This window comes from Neofelis nebulosa, chromosome 6 (genome assembly GCF_028018385.1).
Source record: "Neofelis nebulosa isolate mNeoNeb1 chromosome 6, mNeoNeb1.pri, whole genome shotgun sequence".
NCBI lineage: Eukaryota > Metazoa > Chordata > Mammalia > Carnivora > Felidae > Neofelis > Neofelis nebulosa.
This window is the reverse complement of record NC_080787.1, coordinates 121,386,700-121,414,356: the sequence shown is the minus strand read 5'-3', so window position 1 is coordinate 121,414,356 and position 27,657 is coordinate 121,386,700. Positions and strand designations below refer to the sequence as shown.

The window sequence follows — 27,657 nt, the reverse complement described above, 5'->3', positions numbered from 1 at the left end:
CATATAAGTGAAATCATACGGTATTTGTCTTTTTCTGTCCAACTTATTTCTTCTAACATAATACCCTCTAGGTCCATCCATGATGTCGCAAATGGCAAGATTTCATTCTCTTTTATGGCTAAACCATATTCCATTGGGTCTATAGCCACATCTTCTTTATCCATTCATCTACTGATGGACACTTAAGTTGCTTCTGTATTTTGGCTATTGTGAATAATGTTGCAATAAACATAAGGGTGCATATATCTTCTTGAATTAGCGTTTTCATTTTCCCCAGGTAAAGACCCGGAAGTGGAATTACGAGATTGTATGGAACTTCCATTTTCAGCCTTTTGAGGAATCCATATTGTTTTCTATGGTGGTTGCACAAATTTATATTCCCATGAACAGTGCACAAGGGTTCTCTTTTCTCCACTTCCTCACCAGCATTTGTTATTCCTTGTCTTTTTGATACTAGCCAATCTGACAGATGTAATGTGATATCTCATTGTGGTTTTGATTTGCATTTCCCTGACAATTAGTGATGTTGAGCATCTTTTCATGTGTCTGTTGGCCACCTATTTTTTTAAATTATCTATCAAAGTCAATATTTCCTGCTTCAAAGAAGCTCTATCTCTTTTGTCTAAATTGTTATACTTACATTGTCAGTTAAAGTAAATTTAAAATTGATCATACATTCTGGTTTGGGTCACCTGCTATCACCTGCTTTGCATGCTTTCATCCTGCTTATTAGTCTGCTGACAACTGGTTCACTTCTTTGAAAAAGCTCCTTTGGTTTTGGAGAATGTATTAATTTCCTATGGCTGCTGTAACAAAATATACAAACCTAGTGGATTAAAGTAACGCATATATATTCACTGACAGCTCTGGAGGCCAGAAGTCCAAAATCAGTTTCACTGGGCAGTAAATGTGTCAGCAGGACTGGTTCCTCCAGAGGGCCTAAGGGGAGAATCCATTTCTCTGCTTTCTCCAGTATCTAGAGTTTTGTCCCTTCCATTTCTTGGCTTGTGGCACCTCCCTCCATCTTCAAAGACAGGGTCTTAGCATCCTCTATTTTCTTTCTGGTTTGGTCACATCATTTTCTCTGTGGTCAAATCTTTCTCTTCCTCCTTCTCATGAGGATTCTTGTGATCACATTGGACCCAGCTGACTGATCCAGGATAATCTCCCCCATCTCAAGATCCTTAATGTAGTTAGAGTTACAAATCCATTTTGTCATATAAGGTAATACTCACAGGTTCTGGGGAATGGGACATCAACATTCTTAGGAGGGCTTTATTCATCCTGGCACCAGGAATATACTTGGGCATGGGATGTGTATGGGGTGAAGAAGATGGGAAAGCTCTTAGGTAACACTTTCAGACAGTAATAGTAACGCTACATGCTCACTATGTGCCCCCCTACGTACCATCCTGGAACCTCTATGAACATCATTTGATTTAATCTATACTAGTCAGAGAGTGGGGCTGGCACTCAGTTGGTACTCACCAGTGGTCTTGCCTCAGCGCTGACAGAAGCCAGAAAGTGGCAGCCAGGTGCAAATCCTGGTACTCTGGGTCCAACATCCAAGAATCTAACCACTCTGCTCTACTGCGGTGCCTGCCCCTCATTATTTAAGAAGCAAACTGCTGCAGAGACAGTAACAGGCAGTGGGTCTCCATCCTAGGGCATCAAGAACCCTGAGCCTTTAGAGTTAGAGCTTTATTGCTTATGTTCTTACTCATCTCACTTCGTAGTTGGGGAATAAGGCTTGAAATAAGAAGTTAATTAAAATTGAATTCAGCGAAATTGAGAGATTGATTTACTCAACACTACACAGCTGGGGTGGTGAAGCCATTGGGGGCATACTGTGTTTTCCTAACCTACTCTAGGGTAAGAATATTCATTCAGCTCCCCTACTTCTCAAAGGGACACCCTTTGGCATTTGTGTTCCCCTCCAAATTCATACGTTGAAATCCTAACCCCTCGTACTTCAGAATGGAATCATATTTGGAGGTAGGTAGAACCTTCAAAAAGGTCATTGAAGTGAAAATAAGGCCCATAGGATAAAGCCCTATTCCAATATGACTGATGCTTATAAGAAAAGAGACACAGAGATGTGCATGCAAAGGAAAGGTCATGGGAGGCCATAGTGAAAAGATGGCCTCCTATAAACCAAGGAGATAGGCCTCAAGAGAAACCAAACACCTTGCTTGATCTTGGACTTGTAGCCTCCAGATCTAGCCTCCAATAGAAAATAAATTTCTATTGTTTAAGTCATCCAATTTGTGGTACTCTGTGATGGCAGCCTGAGCAAACCAATACATCTCAGATAGGCCACAGGTCTTAGAAACTCTTTGGGCTAGAGGCAGTTAGCCCAGAGCCAGATACCTGAAGTTTCCCAGAGGAAGAAATGGGAGTTCCTAAGTAATTTTCAATATTTACAAAAGCCTAAAGGAAATGTATAAAATGCACTCTAACTAAAATTCCAAGTGCTTTTGGGTAGAATTGTATCAAGTCAATATGGTCACATCCACTGTCTCATATTCATCCGAGGCTTTAAGTAGCAACATGTGTCTGATTAATTTAAGGTAAAGTTAATCATTTAATAAAGTTGATTTGTTTGGGAAATAAACTACTCAGGGTGTTTGATGGAGAGAAGGTTTGAGCAGGAATCATTGCTTTGAGCCCCAATTCCTTTATTTGGATTCTCCAAGACCCATGCCGTTTAATCTTCTTCTAATTGCTACAGCTCTTTCAGGGGGGAACTGAGCAAATTACATGGCTTTAGTCATTTGTCACCTCAGGGGTGTTTAGAGCCAGTTTTCAAACCTGGAAGTATCACTGACATATGCTAGGTGCTATATTTCTGGTTATTTTACTGAAATTTTAAGTGAAAATGATCCCAAGTATATTAGTCAGGGTTCTCCAGAGAAACTGAACCAATAGGAGATAGATGATTGATAGATAGATAGATGATAGAGATATATATAGGGAGGTTTATTATGAAGCATAAGCTCACATAATTGTGGAGGCCAAGAAATCCCGCAATCTGCCATCTTCAAACTACAGAGGCCCAGGAGATCTGATGGTGTAGTTCCAGTCCAAACTGAAGGCCTAAGAACCAGAGGAGACAACGGTATAAACCTCCGTCTAAGTCCCAAGGTCCAAGGAGCAGGAGTGCCAATGTCTGAGGTCAGGAGAAGACAGATGTCCCAGCTCAAGCCCAGAGAACAGATTTGCTCTCTTTTTGTTTTATTCAATTCCTCAACAGAGTAGGTCATGTCCGCCTGCACTGGTGGTCTTTCCTCAGTTGACCGATTGAAATGAGAATTCCTGAAAATACCCTCACAAACGCACCTAGAAATCTGGGCATCCCTCAGTATAGTCAAGTTGACTCAAAACATCAGTCATCACATGAAGAGAATAAATATGAAAATGGCCTAATTCAATAGGTGGATAGACTAGCGCTTTAATCTAATGGAAGCAAAATAAAGCCACGGAACCCGATACATATACTAAAGTATCAGGTGCCTTCCGTGGAAGATATTTTGAAAGTTCAAAAACCAGTATTTTAAACAGAATTGTACATTTTATTTAAAAAGCAATAGCAAATGTAGGAAGAACACAAATTTCTATTAAGAACAGAAATTTATTAAATGCTTGATAGTAAAATATTGAGCCCACTCTATTACAATACACAGGCTTGGTGTTCTAACAATTAACATGGACTCAAATCAGGGAAGCCCGTGACGCCAACACAAGCTGGAATCGCGGGGAGCTACGAACAGAAATGTATACTCTTTCTCCGCTTCCACAACAGCTACAATACTGATGCTCAGAAACATTTAGGCATTGGGAAAAACCTGTAAAATTTCCTGAGTATTCCATTAAACAGTTCTTAAAGTCACATGTTACCTTAATGGAAAACATAAACATTTTCTAATGGAAACATCCATTTTAATATTTATTATCTTCAGTAATTGAGAACCAAAATCCCCAAAAGGCCTTACATCATAAGAAAATCTTTGGGGTCATCATAAGGCTTTCCTGCACAAGGTAAATTTCAAAGCAATTTGTCAAGGACTAAATTTTCTTAAATCACCAAGCGAGTGAGAGGCAAAGATAAAAAAGAAATGTCAGGGTTAGCTGATTATTTTCCAGATAACAGGATCTAAAAAATATTGAGGGGAAGTGAGGATTTGGGGATGAGTGGATGTTGGATAATAAAAGAGATGGCTGGGAAAGGTACTGAGACTAGTTAGCATTAACTAACCCATAGTGTATTTTTGTTGATTAGTCAACATTTTCTTCATGTATATAATTATTTCAAGATAGCATGTCTACAAACTAATTGGTTCATTCCTTTTTCAAGTTAGTTGCAAAGAAATTTTGATTCTGAATATCTAAAGTTATAGCTATTAGCATTTTGATATTTACCCCTACAAATCCCTGGCATTCTCAGCCATGGTGCTTGAATACATGGTTTCTTGATAAAATATCACTAAAATAGAACTAATGCTGAAAAAAAAAAATACTACCTACCTAGAGCTCAGGGTACTGATCACAACCAACTTAAACAATTCCTATCAATTAGCTCAAGTAGAACTAAACCAATGTCACGAATTCACATTATTTAGCTCGCCCAGAAACCAGATCTTTTTCCTGTTAGATAATTTAACCAATTTTGTAAAAAAGCAATTATTTAGAAAATCACATCTAAGATTTGCACTCATGCTCATTTAGAAGTATATATTGAACCTTGGCCCTAAATTTGGTACTTCTAGTCCACACTTTGGTACCTTACCTCTTGCAAACTGGACACTTCATTCTATGTATATGACCATCAATGAAAGAACTTGAAAGTAAAGAATGCGAGCTTTAATTCAGATGGAAGTGTTCTGTATTCATATTAATAAAAGAGATAATCTTTTCGAAGGAATGGAAAATGTAAAATCATTTGTGATAATATAAAGTGCTGCAATCATATGTAACCCAAACATATAACCATCTCCAGTATAAACAGCCAGGTCTAACACTACACATCATTTGATTAAAAGGGCTTTTAACCAATACTTTAACAAGGAAACACTGGTGAAAATTGTTTTAAAATATGTAGCCTTGTAAAATGATATATTTCTGAACATTAAAATCTCGTTTCAGAAGTTCCCCGCTTTAGGTTGTTACTCAAAAACTCATCATGTTCAAAACTCAAATTATTGTGAGACCTTGAAATCATAAGAAGCTTCTCCTTATTGGTAAAGTCTTTTTTGATTGCAGCTTGGGGTACAAGCAGCCTCTCCATCGGGTCCTCTTTATTCTCTAGTTTCATATATCCTTTGCTGTTGCTCCGATCCAACCGAGGCCAACTTGGGTGTTTTCGTTGTTCTGCCTGGACAGTTAGGGTGGAGGGACCCCGGTCTAAGTCTAAGGATTTTGAATGTGACGAGAGCAAATGTAAAGATGTGTTGGACCCAAATTGTCTTCTAGCAGCCCCAGGAGATAAGAGCTGTCCAGCCCCAGGCCCAAGGGCCACAGAGGACTTGTACTGGCTCGACAGAGACTCCCCGATGGAATGATCCCTGGGGAGCACCATGCTGACTGGCTGGAAGGACTCGTTGGCGTTGGGCAAAGGGACCACAAGGGAATCCATCGACAAATTCCTTGACCTACTTTTGAGGTTCTCAGCATCCTCGGTGATGTTATCTATACTGGGCTCATCAATAACACAGTTATTCAGTTTGATCACAGGCAATGTAAAAGCGCTGATGGACGATGACACAATTGATTTGGTTTCACATTTCTTAGGGCCGCTGGTCTTATCATCAGTGGTTTTGGAAGGAGGTGGGTAGAGGCCAAAGACAGACAGAGAGCTGTCAGCAAGCAAAGGTGGCATAAGATGTCCCAAACTCTTATTTTCGTTTAGTGCCAGCTCATCCTCCTCGACAGAGCTGTCCATGCGAAAACTGCTCCTAAAACCTGAGAAAGGGGCAATGGTATTTGCTGCCAGCCTCGAGGCACAGGAGCTCCCATTCTGTTTTACTTCTGTTTCTCCCATCAAACCGGTGTAGATGCCATTCATATGCTTTTGCTCCTTGATTCTTAGCGTGTGGATGTCGATGACTGTGGAGTAGATATCCCTCATGTGTATGATTTTGGTTTCTTTGTCACGGTTCTCATGAAGAATGGCATTTGCACAAATGAAAATGAAGATGCCAATCCCCATTGTGAAAGGGCCGAGCATTTTCATTTTGTCAGAATGCAAATGTTGCTCAAAGAAGCGAACCACCACGCCACCTTGGTTCCGAATGACCTGAGTTTCGTTAGTCGACAGTGTCGTCTCAGCATCAATAAAATGTTCTTTCTGGGGCCAATAGCCGAGGACCGCCATTGCGATTCCCACAATGGAGATAAGCACTCCCAGAATGAGAAAAAAACCAGATGGGGAATAAAGCCGGATTTTGCCTCGAACGACTACGACATCGGCCTGTGGCCGACGCCTGACTGGTTTCTTCTCTTGGGCAGTAGGTGATGGGCTGAGGTTGACGTGATGCTGTGATCTGGCAGAGTCTTGCCTTTTCAAGGCGGCCAGGCCAGTTATCACTCCACCGGTTGCTATCATAGCTCAGTCTGTTGTTCTGAAAAGAAGGAAAAAAGATGATAATCCAATAGTTCTGGGGCATGCTCGTCAGTTCAACACTTGTTTAGACATTTGTGCTGTTGTTTCATGATGAAAAGGGGCCATCTTTTGAATTGACATAGTTTGGGGAGAAGTTTTGTTTACTGGATAATGTAAAATTCTGGAGATTTCCTTTTATGGCTGAATTAGTGTTTCTATTATTAATGAAATGTGAGCTCAAAGTATATTTTACTTTGATAATTTTATCACTTATTATATAAAACAGTCCCCTGGTCACAAAGTACTCTCTCTCTCTCTCTCTCTCTCTCTCTCATACACACACACACACACACACACACACCCCATCTTTCATTATCTGTGTTATTTTAAACAAATGGAAAAATTCAGAACACTTAACAGGCCCCAAACCATCAAACCCTAGACTCACAAAGAAAATACATTCCAGCAACTCACGGTTTAAAATCTCCTCTTGTGAAAGTCACCAATGAACTCTTAACTACCACATTTAATTTCTCCCTCTCCATTCTCAACTTCCTTATTTCTCTGTTTCCATAGACACTGCTGACCCCTCCTTCCTTGAAACTCTCTCTTATCCAGTCTTTTATGATCCTAAGTCTGGCTCTTCCCTGACCTCGCTCACTATTTCAATTTGGCCATCTTCCCTCACCTACAAGTAGACCACCTTCCCCTGAGAAGCATATCTCTGGCCATCTTCTCTTTATACCCTCCCATGGCATTCATATTCACTCCTACATCTGCCACCATTACCTCTGTGCTAATGAATCCCAAGCCTGTATTTCAGACTGTAGCCTGAGTTCCCATTTCACATCTCTGACTCTCCACTGGGGAACTCATGCACATTCATGCATCGCTAGCAAAGCTTAACTCCCCTTCCACCAGTGTTGCTTGACTTGTCTGACTTCCTTAATGGGGTCACTTCTCAGGTTTTACTCTTCATAAGCATCTTTAACTCCTCCCTTTCTTCTTCCTCTCATCTTCCAATCGGGTTCTAAATCCTAGAAATATTCACAACCTGCCGTCTCTCAATTCTATCCTCCAACTTAATCCTACCCTTCCCAGCCCATGTCAGCTCTAAGTTACTCTCAGTAGACCATTACCATAACTTCCCCACTGGCCTTCCAAACTCCCAATTTCTCTTCCTCCACAGTCAAACTTATATGCTGAGGACAGGTTAATTATCCGATTAATTATTCTCAAACACAGCTCTGAAGTTGTTTAAAGAGTGAAATAATGGATACAACATTCCCCATCACCTACCAGTTAAATCTGGGATTTCAGACCTACGGGACTTAACTTTACCTCTAACTGCCCCCTTTCATTTACATAAAGCTAAAAACGAACAATATTCTCCGTAATTGATAGTATACTATTTCTGAGACTTTGTGAATGTTTCATTCATCTAGAGTCCCCCTTACCCTCCATGCCACATTTCACGTATGAAATCTGGCTAGTCATCAAAGTTCACATCCCACTTCCTTTAGGAAGCCCTCTCTGACTGACTCAGCAAATCCCACACAAGCCATTTCTCAGAGCATTTTAGCAAGTATTCTATAGCAACTGCTGTATTATAATGCCCCTCTTCTTTCACTTGTGGTCAAACATCCTGTTCGATTCATATTCTATTACCAAAAACATTCAATATGACTTGCACATGGACAGTGTTCAAGAAACATTTGCTTAAATGTTCAATAAGAGAGTAATTCTTTTCCTGAGATTTGCTGGCTGGCCATCACACTACTCTACTAACTTTCCTAGTTAAAAATATGAACAAACAAAATTAATACTGAAACAAAAAGCAACATGTTGTGAGTTGGTGAAATATTTGTCATTATTTGTAAGAATAGTTCCCAAGCTGCCAGATCTGGTAGGAAACAGAGGATATTTTAGGACTCACAAGGTCTCTGGCAAATTTCTGAGAGAGTTTCTTCACCGCATCAAATCTCATCTTGTGAAACCAAGCTCCCCTTTGGAATTGCTATTTATGATGTCTGAATTGTGTTTAAATAACCAGGGTTGTGGATGATATCTACACTTTTAGCTAGCTGAACAAACTGGTGAGGGAAGCCAGCCTTCAATGGAATTATAACCGGGATTAAAATAGTTCAATGTTGAAAGAACAGACTATACTGTAACCCATCGCGCAAGTCTATGAAATTCATCACAGTATACATACTGCAGTTCAGAACTTCTCCCAAAGCCTGGCTACCATGGAGCTTTAGTGTTGACCTGTGTTTTCTTAATCCCCAAACAGCTTCAAATGTTTGAATAAAATACTTTGATTAGATAGCAGCCATCTAACTCAGTTATTTCCAGGTGGCAGGATAAGGATTTAGTTGGAAATCCTTCTGAAGAGAATGAAAACAAGGGCAAAGGCTTTCATCTGGTTTGAAAGCCACCACCGCGAATGACCGTTCCATACAGAGTCAGCGTCCACCTCCATTTGTTAAAACACGCCTGCGAGCATTGCCACTCTCCATTCCTGAGGCTGACAGAGGAGAGGAGGCTGGAAGAGAAAATCATATTTGAGAAAGATCGATGAGGACAGGAAGGGAGAAAAGAGCGACAGTGAGTGGGCTTTGTGAGAAAGCAAGCAGGTCAGACTAGACAGGAAGAAAAAGCAAGCACAGATTACATGTGAAAACTTACAGCAAATGGAAGGAGAAAAGGGTCCGGGAGGAGTTTAGAAATAAAGAACAGGGTGGGGGGAAATGAAAGGATCCCACAGCTTCTTCAGCCAGGCTGCCCTGGCCAGGCACAGACAAGGGCGCCATGACTTTCAAGGATCTGAAGTTCAGGTTGGGTGCCGATGCACTCCGGTAGCGAGCTTCTGTGATAACTGAGCCCCAAAGTGACCCAACAGGAAAGCAGAGGTGCTTAAACATAGCCACTGCTTCAAAGAGCTTAAATCCCAGTGAAGGAGCTAGTCTATCCCCATAAAACAGAATTAACACCCCTAGAATGAACATTTCTATCACGGAGGACCATTACTGCGGCTTCCTGCAGGTGACAGCGTGCTAACTTTCTTTACGGTGAAAAGTCACATGAACGGCATTTCAAGTAAGATCAAGAGAAAACAAGGCTGGAGAACAGAGCCCAGGCTTGTCCCAAGCACACAGCTCACCACTGAAGGAGGAAACCAGGTAAGGCTCGCGAGGAAGGGGAAGGCCAGGTCTTGGAAGGTAGCAAATGTCACTCCCAAGTGCTTCAATATTACATTCATAGGCAACAGGACTGGAGTAAGACACAAACACTGTTGTTACAATCTTAGGAAAATTAGTCTCCAGGCAGAAGCAGTACTGAGGGATGGATACTGGTAACAGCATAATGATGCTAATGGCAATTTTGCAAAAAGAAGCCTTTGGACCTGTAAACCTAGAGGGAAAAACACACAGGCCTCCATACCCCCAAACTGCGATGTCAACTTGGTTTACAGTGTTCAGTGTGGGCGAAAGCAGCTGAAATCTATTTTCTAATTTATTTTGAAAAGCCACACACATCCCTCCACCCCACACTTTGACCACTGTGCGTGTGTTCTCTACCATCCCAGGCCAGGGCGGGGACTTACTTCCTCAAAGATCCATGTGAAAAATTTCACTACGACGCTGTATTTCATTCTGATCACTTGGGCACAGAGTTTGTGCCTCCCAGTCTCTCTGGATCTACAGCTTTACCTAACTTTTGGAACTTGAAGGAAGCTCTGTGGTATTCCAATAACGTCCTCCTCCCAGGAGGGGCACTGTCAGTCTGTGTAGATACTCACTCAGTAATTAGTAAACACTGATACCTGCTATATGTTCAGGCCTGAAAAATATAATAATCAGCAACTATCTTTTTGAGAAGGCCTTTTGACTAGTTATAAATAAACCGAACTAGAGGGTCAGCCACACTCACTTTCCATATTCTCCAAAAAGACATCATGATTTTGTCAGAAGTCAAACTGAAAGACAGATATAATCATCTGTGGACAACCAAACATTAAAAGAAATAGTTGAAGTTAACTTTTAGCTCCATATTAATCAGCCTGTTTTCCGTTCCCAGCATCTAGAAAATCAGCCACAATGTTGGTAGAAATAGCTATTATCAGCCTGTAACTTGCACAACGCACCTTCTTCCTCACTGTGCAAACCAGGTTCCTGCTAGGCTGTCTCTGGGCCTTACCCAATCATTGTGGGTCTCAGAAACCAAACAGTAGGAATTCAGTCTCAGTGGCTACCTTTCTCACTGCAGATGTAGACTCTGGCACTCACTCATGCACTCTGTTCTCGTCTACTTGCCTGCCTGGGGCTCACCTTTCCTTTGGACCATGTTTATTCTACCCCCTCAGCCAAAAGCTCTTTCTCCTTCACTGAGCAGATTCCCACTTTGCACATCATCTATCAACACCACACCATCATGTCTCATCGTCAGGCTTAAGCTCTCTTATTCTTGCTCTGATAATCACTTTAAAAGCCTTGTTGTGGTCCTGTGCCCTTTCGCAAGCTTATGCACATTGTAGAATTCGCTCTCCACGGCATTCATCCACATTTAGGATTCACACCCTCACGGAAGCATTTTCCTGTACTCTTATGTCCTCTTCTGACCACACGGACCGACTGTTCCGACCGCACTGTGAGCCTCCCACACCCAAGATATGGCTCCCGATGCACGCACACACATACATCTGAGACAATGATAAGTAAGTATTCTTGCAGAGTTGGAAAGACCTTTAGATGTTTTGGGTTTTTTTTTTAATTTTTAATTTTATTTTAACTAGTCTCCACACCCAGGCTTGAACTCACAACCCTGAGACTCAAGAGTCGAATGCTCTACTGACTAAGCCAGCCAAGTGCCCTTTAGAGGTCTTTGAATCAGATGTCCTTTCAGGAACGCTGTCTAAAGTCTAACAATGAATTAGCAAAAAAGAATAGGATTGGAATTCAAGGTCTCCGACTCCCAGTCCAATGTCCATTCTTGGTTAAATATTCCGCTTTCTTTTGATGTCATGCTATCCCAGTGCCTCACAGAGTGTCGGGAATGTGATAAACGCTCAGCAAGCTTCTCTGTTGACTATGAACTCACTTGATTAATGTCTGCATATTACTGAAATGTGCCAGAGACCAGGAACACCAAGTCAGTAACATTTGGTCCCTGATTTCAATGAGTATGGAGTGAAATCGGAGAGCCATCAAATATGTATTTAAAAGGAAATGTGGGGCGCCTGGGTGGCTCAATCGGTTGAGCGTCCAACTTTGGCTCAGGTCATGATCTCAGGGCTTGTGAGTTCGAGCCTTGTATCAGGCTGTGTGCTGACAGCTCAGACCCTGGGGCCTGCTTTGGATTCTTAATGTCTCTCTCTCTGCCGCTCCTCCGCTCACACTCTGTCTCTCAATAATAAATAAAACATTAAAAAAATAATTTTAGGGGCCCCTGGGTGGCTCAGTCAGTTAAGTGTCTGACTTCAGCTCAGGTCGTGATCTCGCGGTCCATGAGTTCGAGCCCCGCGTCAGGCTCTGTGCTGACAGCTCAGAGCCTGGAGCCTGTTTCAGATTCTGTGTCTCCCTCTCTCTCTGACCCTCCCCCGTTCATGCTCTGTCTCTCTCTGTCTCAAAAATAAATAAACATTAAAAAATAATAATAATAATTTTAAAGGAACTGAACTAGGGGCACCTGGGTGGCTCAGCCGGTTAAGTGTCCAACTCTTGATTTTGGCTCAAGTCATAATCTCATGGTTCTTGAGTTTGAGCCCTGCACTGGGCTCGGCACTGACAGTGTGGAGCCTGCTTGGGATTCTCTGTCTCCCTCTCTCTGCCCCTCCCCTTTCATTCTCTCTCTCTCCCTCCCTCTCTCTCTCAAAATAAATAAATAAGCTTAAAAAACTAAAATGAAATGAACTAATTGTTACGATGGTGTTATACTGAGGAATGCTCTTTCCCACTCGCTGGAGGAATCAGGGGAGGGTCCCAAGAAGCAACAGAATGGAGGCTTAGTGTATCGGTAGGTTTGCCACGCACACGGATTCTAATTCATTTTTGTTCCTCACAAAGTCTGTGCACTATGGTTTTTCTTCATCCGCTCAGTTGAAGTGTGCTTATCATCCCATATATATTTGCTACTGTCTTACTTATATATTTGAATTTTTATTCTTAGCTCAAGGTTTAAAAATTCACCAGAATCTGAGGCTATCTGCCAAAAGAAAGCAAAAATTAATCTGTGCCTTCAGGACCAAACAAAAACATTATATAAAAATCCCACGTGGCATCCACAAATGTGACAGATGGAAATATTTTCTGTTCAGCTAGAACGGTTTTAGGACTTTCTTCCCAATAGAGACATTTTAAACTTTCAGAGTAGGATTTTTAATCTATATCTTTACCAGAGTTGGAAGAGACAATGCCTGTGGGTGACTAATAGTTCAATTATATTAAAGTTTAAAAAATAAGAATAGAGTAGAAATCACTTTTTAATGTGTAGCACAATGGTTTTGCACATGGACCCTGGAATCACAGAAACCTGATAGCCATGCAACCTTAGACAAGTTGTTTTAAATTCTTCTTTTTAAAATTTTTTTTCTTTTATGTTTATTTATTTTTGAGAGAGAGAGAGAGACAGAGTGCGAGCAGGAGAGGGCAAAGAGAGAGAGAAAGAGACACAGAATCCGAAGCAGGCTCCAGGCTCCAAGCTCTCAGCACAGAGCCCACCTGACATGGGGCTCGAACTCAAGGACCACGAGATCAAGAATTGAGATGAAGTTGGACGCTTAACCAGCTAAGCCACCCAAGCGCCCCGAGTTGTTTTAAATTCTTATCTCAGTTCCACTATCTGTAAAATGGCAAAAACCTTCTTTAATACATAGCATATGGTGCACTGGAGGCAGAAGACCTGATGGGAAGGGCTTGAATTCCTCCACACCACTTAATGGCTACAAGTGAGCAACTGACTCAACGTCCTGGAGCCTCAGTTTCCTCACCTGTAAAATGAGGATAACACTGGTTGTTGCAGAACAAAGACAATAATGAATGTGGTGCACAGCTCAGTGTCTGGGAACGAAGGTCCATGTTAGTGACATTAGCTGTGTCCACTATAAGGTCATTTTAAGGATAAAATGAAGCAATATCTATAAAGTATTTCCTGTAGCGTTGATTATAGTAAATTCTGAATAAACAACAGCTGTTGTTATTAACTCTTTATTCTCAGTACTATTACCACTTTCATCGCTCCACTAGGCAAACCAAAATATACTTTAATACATTAAGTTAAATAATTAATGATGGCTTACTGTACACGGAGAGAAAATTATGGCTGCAAGTTTGTACTGGGTCGTGGAGTCTAAACCTATCGGAATGCAGACCGTATTTTAGTGGCAGAAGCATTAATAATTTGGCAGTTGTAAAGAAGAGCTGCATTTCTAGGAGAGAGAGGCAGGTGGGGGTTATAGAAGAATATAAAGCATGCCTTTCTTTTTCACTCTATTTCTTCAGATTTGGAGACCTGTCTTGTGACCAAAAAAAAAAAAAAAAAACCAAAAAACCACAAAAAAACCCCAGCAATAATAAAAAATAAAGTAGGAAAGCCCAAACCAGTTCATCTGATGGTTTGACTTATCTTAATGATGCTGTTGAACCAAATGCATGAGTATCGGATCAATTCTGCAACCACCATTCTGTTTCCATTGGGACCCTTGGGCATAAAACGGCCTGAAAATGAAGAGCAATTTGGGGCTTGGGGATAGAAGGACTAGAGAATTTGCCATTAGGGGGATATAAAGTGAAAATTGCAAAATATTAATTTTGTGGCAAGAGGTATAAGCTATGATTTTGTACACTATGAAGACCTTTGCTGGTCTGCCTTGGAGAGAAGGGTTTCTCAACATTCAGTATGGTTCTACATCATCATGAATGCTAGAACTAAAGGGAAATACAGAATTTTTTATAACTAGCAGAATGATACCCAAGTCATTCAATACAAAATACCATTTTATGGTCAAGTACATCCTACACAGGCAGAAAATGCTAGGAACAGAGAATGCGCTTGGAAATCTATACGTGTTCTTTGTTACTGATGCCTTCAGAACCCGCCAGCCTGATAAACTTTAAACTATGGGTCCAGATCTCCTATGAACCGTGTGATAATGACATGGAACAACTGCTCTGCGAGGACTAAAAGCCATGAAGCTCACAGAACACAAAAGTCTTCAGGAGGCCAAATAACAGATCCATAATGAGCTTTTAGAAAAAACCCTGCTGAGACCCAGTGGGAGATATTTTCCACAGGAAGAGAAGAAACTAGAAGCCCATTTCCCCCAAAGTAGAAATATGCTTCCTGCCTTGTACCCTAATTCTTCAAACCTGGACAAGCTCTTCCAATGACTGTCACATTCCCTGTTCACTGCAGTTCCAAGTAGGAAGTCGACTTGAAACTGATGTCCAGGAGCTATTGTTAAATGATTTACTAAAATGCAGGAAATTAGTTGAGATATTTGTGGATCGAGAGCGAAAAACATTTAAAACCAACATTTAAGTTGGACTGTGTATACAGATTTCTCTTCTGCAGAAGAACATACATGGGAACTTCACTTAGAGGTACGGTGGCCATGTGTTTGGAGACAACATTGGAAAGTGAGACTCCAGCAAGTATTAATAACCTTTCCAGCGATTTTAAATGCCTGGAAAGTCCCAAACACACTGTTGACATTCCTATAGGAAGGAAAGCTGGAGCATGGTAGTAAGTTTCAATTCTACTTCTTTGGCTTTCTAACAAGATCTCATGTAAGTCCACCAGTTTTCTATGTAACACAGCTGGGCCAGAACTGTTAAGGGGGCCAAACTTCTTACTTTCTTCTCTACTGCATATTAGCAACCATTTCTCACCAGAGCGAAACAGAGCTGTGTCATCACATGGAAGCTCAAGGCCGCCGCGAAGTATTTTTAAAACCCTAGAAAAATATTAGGAAATAATTCAAACCACATCATTCCCACTAGAGAATTTCTTTTTGCCTGTAAGTGAAACCTGAGGAGGACTGTCCTTTAGGCAAGGTAGGAAGAGGTGTGAAAGGCAGCCTCATGAGGCAGGGCAAGACCAAACTCCTCACCAGTCACAAAAAGAATGAATGTATTAGACTTCCAATTTAAAGAAAGCATTTGTTAGTCAGTCTGTCCTCTTCCCCCACCTCTCCCTCTATTTGGTAGTTACTTGTACTTAAGGTAAAAACCCAGCAGTGCAAAATGAAGAGGAAGTCTCTGGCTTCCCTAGTTTCCCCTTCCCAGAGGTCAGCAGACTGTTGGAGAAGTAGGAAGAATGTTTTCTCATTTGGTTTCCTAGAATTGATTTATATGAACTCTTTATATATTGAAGAAATCAGCTCTCTGGTAGTGATATGCCTGGCAAACACATTTAGCTTATATTTTTACTTTTTTTATTGTATCTTTTATCAAACAGAATACTCAATTGTATGTTGTCAGCCTTATCAGCATGTTGATTGATGGCTTCATAGAATCATTAGAAAGATCTTCAATGGAAGATCATGTTAAAAATTCTCCCATGTTTTAGGGGCACCTGGGTGGCTCAGTCGGTTAGGCAGCTGACTCTTGATCTCAGCTCGGGTCCTAATCTTGAGGTCTGTGAGTTCAAGCCCCACACCGGGTTCTGCCCTGACAGTGTGGAGCCTTCTTGAGATTCTCTCTCTCCCTAGCTCTCTGTCCACCGCCCCCCCAACTTGTGCTCGTGTGTGCTTTCTCTCTTTCTCACAATAAATAAATAAACATTACAAAAAATCTCCCATGTTTTCTTCTTTTATGTTCTTTTATGTTCTAATTCTCTTACATTTTAATTTCCTCCCGAATCTGGATTTGTGTGTGTGTGTGTATGTGTATGTGTAAGAATACAGGTAGGGATCTAACTTGTTTACAGGTAATAAATCTTCCCTCCCTTGCTTTGAAATGCTACTTTCATGGCATACTAATTTCTTATAGTTGTACAAAAACCAAATCCCATATGCATTTGGATCAATATTAAGACTGACCATCCTGTTTCATTACTCTATTAATCTGCCTTATCCAAATTGATTTGATTACTATTCACGTTGTAATACATATTTGGATACCTGATAAGATTATCTTATTCTCATTCAAGTTTCTTGTCTATTCTTACACATTTTACGTTCCTATGAACTTCAGAATTTGATTTTTAAAAATCTGGCACTTTTATTGAGAGCGTGCTAGATCTCTAAATAAATACAGGGAGAACTGACACTATTATACCACAGCAGCATTTTATTTAAGTGTTTTCTTTTATGTCATAGTTTTTTTAAAAAACATACATCTTTCTCATTTCTTGTTACTTTTTGTGTCTTGGGTATTTTGTCACTGGGTTTCTGTTGTGTATCGGTATGTTTTCTGTCACTATTATTTCTATCTTCAAGTGGTTGCTGTTTGGATGTAGGAAGTCTACTAATTTTTGTGCATTAATTTACTAAGCTGCCCTGCTGAACTTGTTCACTGATTAAAAAAAAAATATATATATATATATATATATATATATATATTTTTTAGTTCATTCTCTTAGGTGCCTTAGAAGGACAATTACATCATCCAGATAAAATATTTTTGCCTCCTTTTTCCCAATTTTATTTATTTTTATTTTTTGTAATGTTTTTATTTATTTTTGAGAGAGAGAGAGAGAGACAGAGCATGAGCAGGGGAGAGGCAGAGTGAGAGGGAGACACAGAATCCGAAGCAGGCTCCAGGCTCCGAGGTGTCAGCACAGAGCCTGACGCAGGGCTCGAACTCATGGAGTGTGAGATCATGACCTGAGCTGAAGTCGGACGCTTAACCAACTGAGCCACCCAGGCGCCCCTCCTCTTTCCCAATTTTAAACCTGTGATTGCTATTTTCTTTGGTTATCTGTTTTTTATTTGAGGGGGAGAGAGAGAGTGTGAGCACATGTGCATGTGGAAGGGAAGGGCAGAGGGAAAGAGAGAGGGAATCTTAAGCAGGCTCCATGTTCATCAAGGAGCCCAATATGTGGCTCAATCCCATGACCCTGAGTTCATGACCTGAGCCAAAATCAAGAGTCAGATGCTTAACCAACTGAGCCATCCAGATGCCCCTAAAATTGCTCTTTTATAACTGTACCGTCTACTACTGTCTGTACTGTCTCTAGAGCAAAGGCAAACAAGTAAACAACAGAGAGGTGTGGCCATCCTTGCCTGGCCCCTGGATTTAATGGGAACACCTACTGTTCACCACTGAAGAAGTACCAGTCAGTGATGGTTTTGTTCAGAGTTTCTACCTAGCATTCCAGTGACAAAATTAATTGTGTCAGAACTGCTGCTGAATAGGGGCATGGAGGAAGTCAAAGGAAAGAGGAGGGGAAGGGGGAAGGGTAGAAAAGAAGGAAGAAGGAAAGGTGGATGCAGTGGAGGAAGAGGAGAAACATGTCCTGGGGCAGAAAATTCTGGATTATTAATGCAGTGTTAATTATCTGAAACCATGAGTCAGTTCTATATATTTTCTTAAAAATCCTTACTTCTGTCCATCTCTTCTGTTAAAAAATAATTATTATAAGGTCAGGAATTGTCTTTCTAGGATTGCTGGGATTATTGAATCATCTACAAATCCTGACTAAATATATTAGCTGAGAGGGGAGACTTGAGGAGAAGGATAAACTGCATACGATTTCAGGAATAGAAAAAAAGAAACTGGAAAGAGTGCTGAGCAGTAAAAATGATTTCAGAGGAGGCTTAACCTAACAACAACAAAAGATGAAACCATGTTTCTAAAAGCACCATACATGCACACCACCGCTTTCTAGAAGGGTAGGGTATTTGGGGATCATCCCTGAGATATTTTTAGCTTCAAATATCTGTTATAATGGTTTGCTTCACTGGTGATTTCCTGCGAGAGATGGCAATCTAGGAAAAAAATGGACAAAAGACATTCATAGTCAAGTCACAGAAGAAAAAGTACAAATGCCCGGTTAGCAAAGGAAAAGAGCAGCTCTACGGCAAAGAGAGAAATGCAGACTAAAGCAATTTCAAAAGCAAAGACAGAACTTCATTTACTAATTGACAAAAAATAAACAGAGGGATTGATTATGCCCATCACTGGTGAGGTGTAAGAAAATAAACCCTAACGAGCTGTCACTGAGAGGACAAATGGGTCCTTTTCTGTGCTTAGTTTGGGAGTGACTTTCGAAAGTTTAAGTGTCCATTCCCCTTGCCTTCGCCTCCCTGCACCATTTCACTTCTATGACTGCATCCTTTAGAAAGACTTGTACAAATATCCACGACATGTGCATCCAGAGCGATAGTCATGGCAACAACCTGGAAAAAACTTAAAAGTTCATCGGGAGAAGATTGGCTAAGTCAGCTAGGCTGCATCTGTACAACAGAATAGTACACAGGTATTTAGAATAATGAGTATGTGCCAATAAGGAAAAATATCTACATCAGATTTTTGAGATTTTAGAAAGGAAATAGAGACTAAGATCGAGTTTATGTCAAACATACAGAACGTGTGTTTGGATATGCACTGAAGGGACGCGGAAGGCAACAGGACTGTTCACAGTTCTTATGCGTAACAAGTGGGAACGCTCACTTTATGTATAACCAAATTATTCACTCTTTTGCAAGAAGCATGTATTGTTTTTATTTCATCTCCATTTTGGAACTCTACAGAACAACAACAACAAAAGGACGCTACAGCTTAAAAAATAAAAATAGAAGGCAGAGCAACCTAGTACACATTTGGGTAATGTGGCGGCTTGCTCATTTAAAAACAGGTGTAGGGGCATCTGGGTGGCTCAGTCCGTTGAGCATCCGATTTCGGCTCAAGTCATGATCTCACAGTTCATGAGTCTGAACCTGTGTCAGGCTCGCTGCTGTCAGCGCAGAGCCCGCTTCAGAATCCCCCGTCCCCCTTTGTCTCTGCCCCTCCCCCACTCATGTTCTCTCTCTCTCTCTCTCTCTCTCTCTCAACAATAAACATTTAAAGAAGGTGTAATTTTGCCTTTGAGGCAAAAACGCAAAACTAGAGAAAACAGAAAATGGCTAAAATCACTAACGAGACTGAATCAGAAATTCAGGAATAAAAGATTTACTCGTGCTACATGCCGAGAAAACAAAGCGCAACATCTACATTTATGGGGTGCAAAGATGAATTAAGAACTTGCATCTGTCTTTAAGAAACTTACAGTCTAGGATATGCTCAAGAACAACGCGCTGCATTGTCAAGCAAATCCTTTATCTGGGTGACTGGCTCGCCTGTGCCTGGGTCATCCTGACTTACTCACATGGCTCCCTGCTGGTCAGAGGGGCTATGGCATTATTCTTTCCCCAAAACTCAGTCCTCACTGACGATCTTCAGTTATTCTAACCCGATGACTTTGATTCACTTGTGGAAGTGGGCTTCTGTCTGAGGTTAGCCTGCGACTTCAGAATTATTCTCATAACGCATGCAGCCACAGAGGCTGGACAGAGTTCTTCAGCCTTCCTTACGAGGGGAACCGGGGCTGGGGCTCCGGAAAGTGTTCTTCCACTTAACCTGATTTATATTCGTCTCCTCACAGAGATGATGGAGCAGGACTGAAATTTATTTAATTTTCAGGCCCTGAAATTAGATCTCTGTGCGGCCCCCTCCACTGGCCCTGTTTCATCGCTTTACGTGCAGCACAGCCCTGTGTCTACAGAGACCCAGTATCGTCCTCGTCGTCCCTGTTCCAGCCAGGCCTTGTGGCAGGAGTGAGGAGTGGGGCGGGGTCGTGGGAAGGAGATGGTTTCTTGCACTCAAGGGTTACCCCGTGCACGCCTTTTCCCTGCTTCATCTGAACATCAAGCAGGCATATTTATGTGGACCTTTTCTTCAGGCATTAACATCCCTGGGGCTTATTTAAGATGAGTTCATGCCAAGGTTGAGCCGTCCTATAAATTCACATGACTGAAATCTGAGTTTTAAAACATGCCTTCAGTCCTGATGTTTTTTCACCAAAGTCAAATACTAATAGGGTTACAGCGATGCGTTTCTGATGTGTGTGCTTTCTAAACACATACTTAGCATTTGTTTACATTTTTGATCCTCAATGATATCCAACCCACAAACATAATAACTGCTTTAATATTCTAAGTATTTTTTAGATTTGCTGTGGTTCCACGCTAACCCACGGATTTTACCTGTAGCCTTTTGGAGATGAATCAAAAATGTGTTGGTTTATTCATATGCTGGCTCATTGAATCCTCACAACTCCAAAAAGTAATTATCAACATCCCCTCCTACCGATGAGCTCAGAGTCCAAGAAGATACACACGTTACGTACAAATAACGGTTTTACAGGTCTGCCAACTCGAGTTCTGACTATACAACTCCTGTAGCCTCTTCATTCCTTCCAAACTGGCGGATCCTCAGAAGGAAAATTATGGAGAGGATTGAAGTAACTGTTGAGCTGGTTCAGGCTTCAAAATCCTTTGTTTTAAAGCATTTATTTATAGGGCGTCTGCGTTATTTTTTTTTTATTACTTTTTGAATGATGAAGAGAAGTCTTCCTTCCTCCTAAATCCATATAAGATAATGAAGTCAAGTAATTAAATAAATCAAATAACATTCCTAATCCTTCCAGAACGATGTTGGTAATTTTTATTCAGATTTCTAGTTCCCTTTGGAAAGCAGAGAATCTCACTCATCTCTATTTAGCGCTGCTTGGACTGCTTTTAATTCAGATCACCACTTACAATAATTTCAACCTTCTGTGCTCTTTTATCTGAGGGATCCATGCCTGTGATGTCTAACATTTATTTCGGCACTCAGTACGTATCTGTTGAACACTGACTATGTGCCAGAGCTCCAAAGTGAATCTGACATCGCCTGCGCGTTTTATCAGGCTGACAGCCTAGAAGCAGGTGGACAAGCAGGTGGTAAGACACATTCTAGGCACATCACAGAAGCATTCATGGGGTACAGAGAAGGCCAAAAGGAGACAGTGACTGTACAGGGTGGGGATACAGCGAGGGAATGAGCAGGAGAGGTTTCATAAACAAGATGACCTTCACACTGTCTTCAAAGGAGGGAGGAAGAAAAGCAGAGAGACAGGGATTCCCAGGAGAGAGAATGGGGGAGAGAGCCGTTAGTATAACATGAATGGACGTGCAGGAATTTAGGCGGGCTGGGGGTTTAGGCCTAAGAAGCGTAATTTCCTATCGGCAATCTCCAAGCACAAGACAGAATTCAGTGGTAAAATCCCCAAGTCTTACTTGATGGAGACGCCAGTCACCGTCCATAGCTCCCCAACCCAGCCCTGCCTGCCCTCAGGAAATAGTTGAGGATTATGCACAACTTCAAAGGTCATTTTAGGATTCGTTTAGATTTAAAAGGAGTAACGTTGACTGACCTAAGCTCTATAGCCTTACTGAGATCAAAGTAAATATGAGTTAAATGGTGACTTTTTTAAAAATGATGAATTCCTCGGGGCGCCTGGCTGACTCAGTCAGTTGACCACCCAACTTCGGCTCAGGTCATGATCTTGCGGTGAGTTCAAGCCCTGCGTCGGGCTCTGTGCTGACTGCTCAGAGCCTGGAGGCTGCTTCAGATTCTGTGTCTGCCTCTCTCCCATTTGCTCTGTCTCTCTCTCTCTAAAATAAAAACATCTAAATTTTTTTTTAAAAAAATGAATAAAATGATGAATTCCAGAAACAAAGAAAAACTTTGAATCTTTTCCAAGAAAACAGTGAAGAAGTACAAATTATTTATCTGGAGACTTTGGGGGAAAGTATGAAAACTGAAGGAAGACTGAAAAATTAGAAATGAGAAAGAAACTAGTGCTTGTTGAGCTGTGATATTTTGTTAGGAACTTAATATGCATGATTATATTTAATCTTCAGAAAAATCTGTGAGGGAGAAAAAACTGTACCATTTCACTGAAGCTCAGAGAGGGTAAGTAATTTGCTTAATGTCACACAGCCAGGAAGTAGGAGAGCGAGGCTTCAAATCCAGATCTGTTTAGCTCCGAGAACATGTGATTTCTCCTTCAATCATACTGCACATTTAACAGAACTAGGATGAGGGGAAGGATGAGGCATGATTGGAAATGTTCAGAGAAAACAAGGAGATGAGGGGAAGAAGGAAAAATTTACGCTCATGAATTTGGAATGCAGTGGGGAAAAATAGGTTACTCAAAGAAACAACAAAGTATGTCATTAAAGAAAAAATGTCATTTAGAGAAAGAAATCATATGCATCTCTGAACTGCACAGCACAATGCCATGCCCTCAATAACTTGCATTTGTTGGTAATGAAAAATGAGTTCCATTTCTAACCTTTATAAGAACTCATTTCTGTAAAAACCGTCAGAGTTGTATGTGAGAAATAATCGAGTTCGTCAAAAAAACACAAAACATAAAAAAAACCTACCAAAACTACATCACTCAATGCATAGATAACATAAAAATCAAATATTCCAAAAAGCAACATTCTTCTATTTAGTTTCTTATGTATCTTATTACTGTGAGGCATACTTATTGGTATTTTATCTCTTCCCTGCTACAGATGTGACCAAAACTAAGAGAAGATTATTTAAAAACGACCCCATCACCCTAAACTGATTGAGAATATTTTAAATCCCATCAGGTTAAAGATTTCATTTTTTCCTCTAAAGTATCATATGTATAAACTAAGGAAATATCAGCAAAGGTTTTTTTATTGGTTAGCAATGTTTACATAAAAGCGTTTTCTCTCTTTTTAGAGGGTAATTTGACAATTATACTAACACCATGATTCGACCAACTAATTATGGTACTCTCAAAGAAAGAAATAACTAGCAGTCCTCTCAAAAATGTAGAAAAACATTTAATGACAAGAAGAACTGGTCAACAAATATGTTAACTGAATATAAAAAACTCAAAGTGATAAGCACTCCAATTTATTTGGAAAACCTATTTCACACACACACACACACACACACACACACATTCACGGCTGCAAAGCAGATACACGGGTGTCTACAGCTGACTGCCCATTGAGCCACACAAACGCCTCTGTGTAACTAGAGACACACAGAGAAAATACCCAGATAAGCCATTTGGAAAAGAGCTCACTCTAACCATCTAACTAAATACAATTCCTAGTTTGCTCATCTAATAACAAATATCCCAAATAGAAGATCACTTAAAATCCAGACTTTCATTCCTTCAGGCTCATGTGTGTCTTTATTCTCAAAAGTCAAAGTCAAATTACTTTGTTGTTACACCAAGATCGATTCAAGAGCTACGGCTATGAATTTGCAACTTGACTCGGGCAACCAAATGATAAACTCCTTGTGCAAAATTGCAGACACATTAATTTTACATTCCACCCATATAGCTGATGTAACTTTTTTCAATGATTTCAAAAAAGGCCAACTGGCTAACTAGCTTGATACCAGGAGAATAATGAAAACACTCATAAATTTTTTAAATAGTTGATGAAGGGATCCAATGTCTTTGCTACAAGGAAGCCATCCCTTTACTATTCTGACCAAATACAGCCTTCCTAAGTGCTGGGTGGGCAGGCAACTCCCTCAGCCTCCCCTCTCTCTATAAGGTCTTCTGGGACGAAATGGTTCCAATCCTTAGGAATTCATAATCCGTAACAATCAAAACAATATTTGGACAGACACATAAAAGAGAACACGAGTTCTCTTAGAATATCAGAAGAGGAATAATTAGGATCATTCCAGCAGTTCAAAAGCAACATGAGAAAATTAAGCAAAACCAGTACCTAAAAAGAAACTAGCACCAGGAAGTCTGGAGGCATCCGGAGGAAGGAGCCCAGGCAGGGCTCAGAGTAACGCCGTTCAAACTACAGCAACATTGCTGTAACTTGTGAGTTGGTTGGAAATGCAAGTTCATGGGCCCACTGCCACCTACTGCATCAGCAATCTTGGGGATGGGCCCAGCAATCTGTCTGAACAAACTCTCCAGGTGATTCTGATGCCTGATGAAGTTTGAGCCACAGAGATGGAAGAATTTCCTCAAGAGATCCAGCCTCTACTCAGAACACTGGGGAAGGGACCACTGTGTTTCTTCTAAAACAGGATTCTTTTTCAGCAGTGGAAGGAGGTGGGTAAGGGAATGCTATTACTAGAGAAGTAAGGCTCAAGGCAACAGTGTCCAGTGGTGTTGTAGGATCAGGGGACTCCTCTTTGCTCCTCTCCCAGTGGTTATGGCCTGGTCACAAAGGATGGAACAAATGAGGGGGAAGGGAGAGACGATTAGCATAGAAGTTCAAAATCCTGTGCACTGAGAAAATGCCCCCTTGTGCTCTCTCTATGCCTGAGATTCTCTTAAACGAGGACAATATCTTTGTTGCATATTCATTCTGTTCTTCATTCAGTTGGTGACAACCAACCAAGTTCCAGATGCTGCTGGGGTGTTAGGGACCCAAGACGAAAGGAGAAGAACGAGGACTCTAAAAAGTGAGGGCTTATTTTTGTCTGAACGGCTCTATGACCTGACCTCACTATCAACCTAGAAGCAGATTGGCTGTGTTTGCTGCTTAACACAGCACAAGGGAATGTGCAGAAACAGGGCTGCCCTCTCAAAAATAATGTACTTGGCTTTGTAACATGAAATGTATAATTCCAATCCTCTTTGTCCTTAGCAGTTTATAAACCACAAGTTTCCCATCTGGATAGAAAAGAATAACTAACCACTGTCACACCTAAGTCATTTGAGTCATTATGCTATGTCTGTGTAGTATACTGAGGTATTTCTGTCATGCAAGGTTATGAAGTTATGCAGCCTTATGTTTTCCCTAGACACAGGCTTTCTTTCAGAAGTTCTATTTTCTTAAAGGACACGACATGCAATGAGCTGAAATAAGCTTCAAGTAATCACTGTTAATAAAGTTTGTAACCAATGTAAGTCAGAACAATCCCTAACATTTACTTAGTTCTTGTAAGGTCCCAAGCATGGTGCTTAGGCTTACATTCACTAACTTAATCCTCCTGACAATCCTAATAGGGCCGGGTGGTGGTCATTTGGACTGTTCACCAATATTCCAATTCTCTTCCCAGGCCCATAAACCCATTATTGGATTGCATTTTCTCAACCCCGGGAATCTAGGCAAGAGAAGTGGCTTGCCTTAGTCACTGAAATACGCGTGAAGAGACATGTGTTCCTTGCTGGCAAAAACCTTTAAGAGCCAGTGCATAATTAGCTATGGTCCCTTCTCCTCACCGTGATGACTGACAACATTCCAGACGGTAAAAGTCGATCATCTCAGGTTCTCACGTAAGGATGATGTGGAAGCTGCCGGGCAACCCACAGTGGGCATGAATAAGAAATACATCTTCGTTATTTTAAATCATTGAAATGTGGGTGTTGGTTGTTACTGCACATAACCTACTCTGACTGATACAGCTAGGTATTGCTATTATTCCAACATTTTATAAAGAAACTGAGAGAGCCGGGGGCGCCTGTGTGGTTCAGTTGGTTGAGCATCACAGTCTTGGTTTTGGTTCAGTTCATGATCCCAGAGTTCACAAGTTCCAGCCCCACATCAGGCTCTGTGCTGACAGAGCAGAACCTGCTTGGGATTCTGTCCCCCTCTCTCTCTGTCCCTCCCCCGTTCACTCTTTGTCTCTGTCTCTCAAAAGTAAATAAACATTGAAAAAAAAACAAAACAAATTGGGAGCCAGAAAGGCTAAAAATTGACTTAAATGCAGAAGGGTATTGTCACCAAGTAAATATTTTTTCATTTAATGCTTGACCCTCTAGCTTCCGGAGCTGAAGGAAATTCATTAGCTGATTTCTCAAAGATTCAGTCTTGTGGTTCCAGTTCACTTTCCACCAAACTTATGTGATAGTATCACATGACTAAAAATTGTTCAAAGATTGCCCCCATCTACAGAGATTAAGCATATTGCCCACTGTGACTCAGCTGGTATGTGACCAGAGGAAGGACCCAAACCTAGATCTTTCTGACACTAAAACCTGTGATTTTATCACCCTGCTACATTGCCTTTATGGCTAAATGTATCTTGAAAAGACTAAAAGTTCTGGTCCTTAATAAGCTGTAATCTTGAGATAATAATTTAAGGTAGGGCTTCAAGTTTTTATTTGTAAAGCGAGAATATTTATCCTCCCATCCCTCATAGGTTGCCGTGAGCTAGGTTGGGTTTAAAGGGCTTGTAAAATCAGAACAAATCAACACTAAAACATCAGCCCTGGGACACTCTCTGGGCTTTGTATTCACAAGTTCTACAAAAAACAGAACTTTGTATTCACCTTTTTTAACTTTCATTATTAGGGATAAAAGTATTTCTAAAATATAACACTTCATTCCAGGTTCCTCAAACAATATTAAACAGAATTTAATTTTCTCTTGATGTCTGAGTTGTTTTGCTATGTTTTGAATATGACTATTAACGACAACATGGTTTTGTATGATATTCTGAAAGCTTTGTGAAAAGTCAAGGTCTTGCCTTAAGACGTTTATGATCAAAAATGGGAAGAGACTTTTTTTTTTATTTTTTCACATTTATTCGTTTTTGAGAGACAGAGAGAGATAGCATGAGCAGGGAAGGGGCAGAGAGAGAGGGAGACACAGAATCTGAAGCAGGCTCCAGGCCGTGAGCTGTCAGCACAGAGCCTGACGCGGGGCTTGAACTTGTGAACTGCGAGATCACGACCTGAGCCGAAGTCGGACGCTCAACAGACTGAGCCACCCAGGCGCCCCTGGAAAGAGACTTTAAAAGCATAACTGTGTCACTAGGTGAATGTGGTTTGTGTTGCCAGGCGAGTAAAGTTGCCCAGAAGTCTGGGGGAGGGGGAGATAAATGATGAATGTGCTGTTGGCTGACATTGCCATTGGGAATCTGGTTACTACAAGTGCTTTTCCCTCTCCAGTTCTTATGTGGGGCTTTGTCCTTAGAAATGAGAGAGCCACAGGTCACGATCTTGCGGTCCGTGAGTTCGAGCCCCGCATCAGGCTCTGGGCTGATGGCTCAGAGCCTGGAGCCTGCTTCCGATTCTGTGTCTCCCTCTCTCTCTGCCCCTCCCCCGTTCATGCTCTGTCT

General features: G+C 41.0%; 1 protein-coding gene across 4 annotated transcripts in view; it reads right to left on the bottom strand.

The window, feature by feature from the left end:
- Positions 1–2,958: 2,958 nt before the first annotated feature.
- The window catches only part of TMEM200A (transmembrane protein 200A), a 73,765-nt gene continuing 49,066 nt past the window's right edge, over positions 2,959–27,657 (bottom strand). For all 4 annotated transcript variants that reach the window (XM_058735236.1, XM_058735237.1, XM_058735238.1 and 1 more), the window contains one exon: positions 2,959–6,617. In XM_058735236.1, the coding sequence (XP_058591219.1) occupies positions 5,126–6,601 (1,476 nt within the window). In that variant the 5' untranslated portion in view covers positions 6,602–6,617 and the 3' untranslated portion in view covers positions 2,959–5,125. The remainder of the gene's footprint in view (positions 6,618–27,657) is intronic.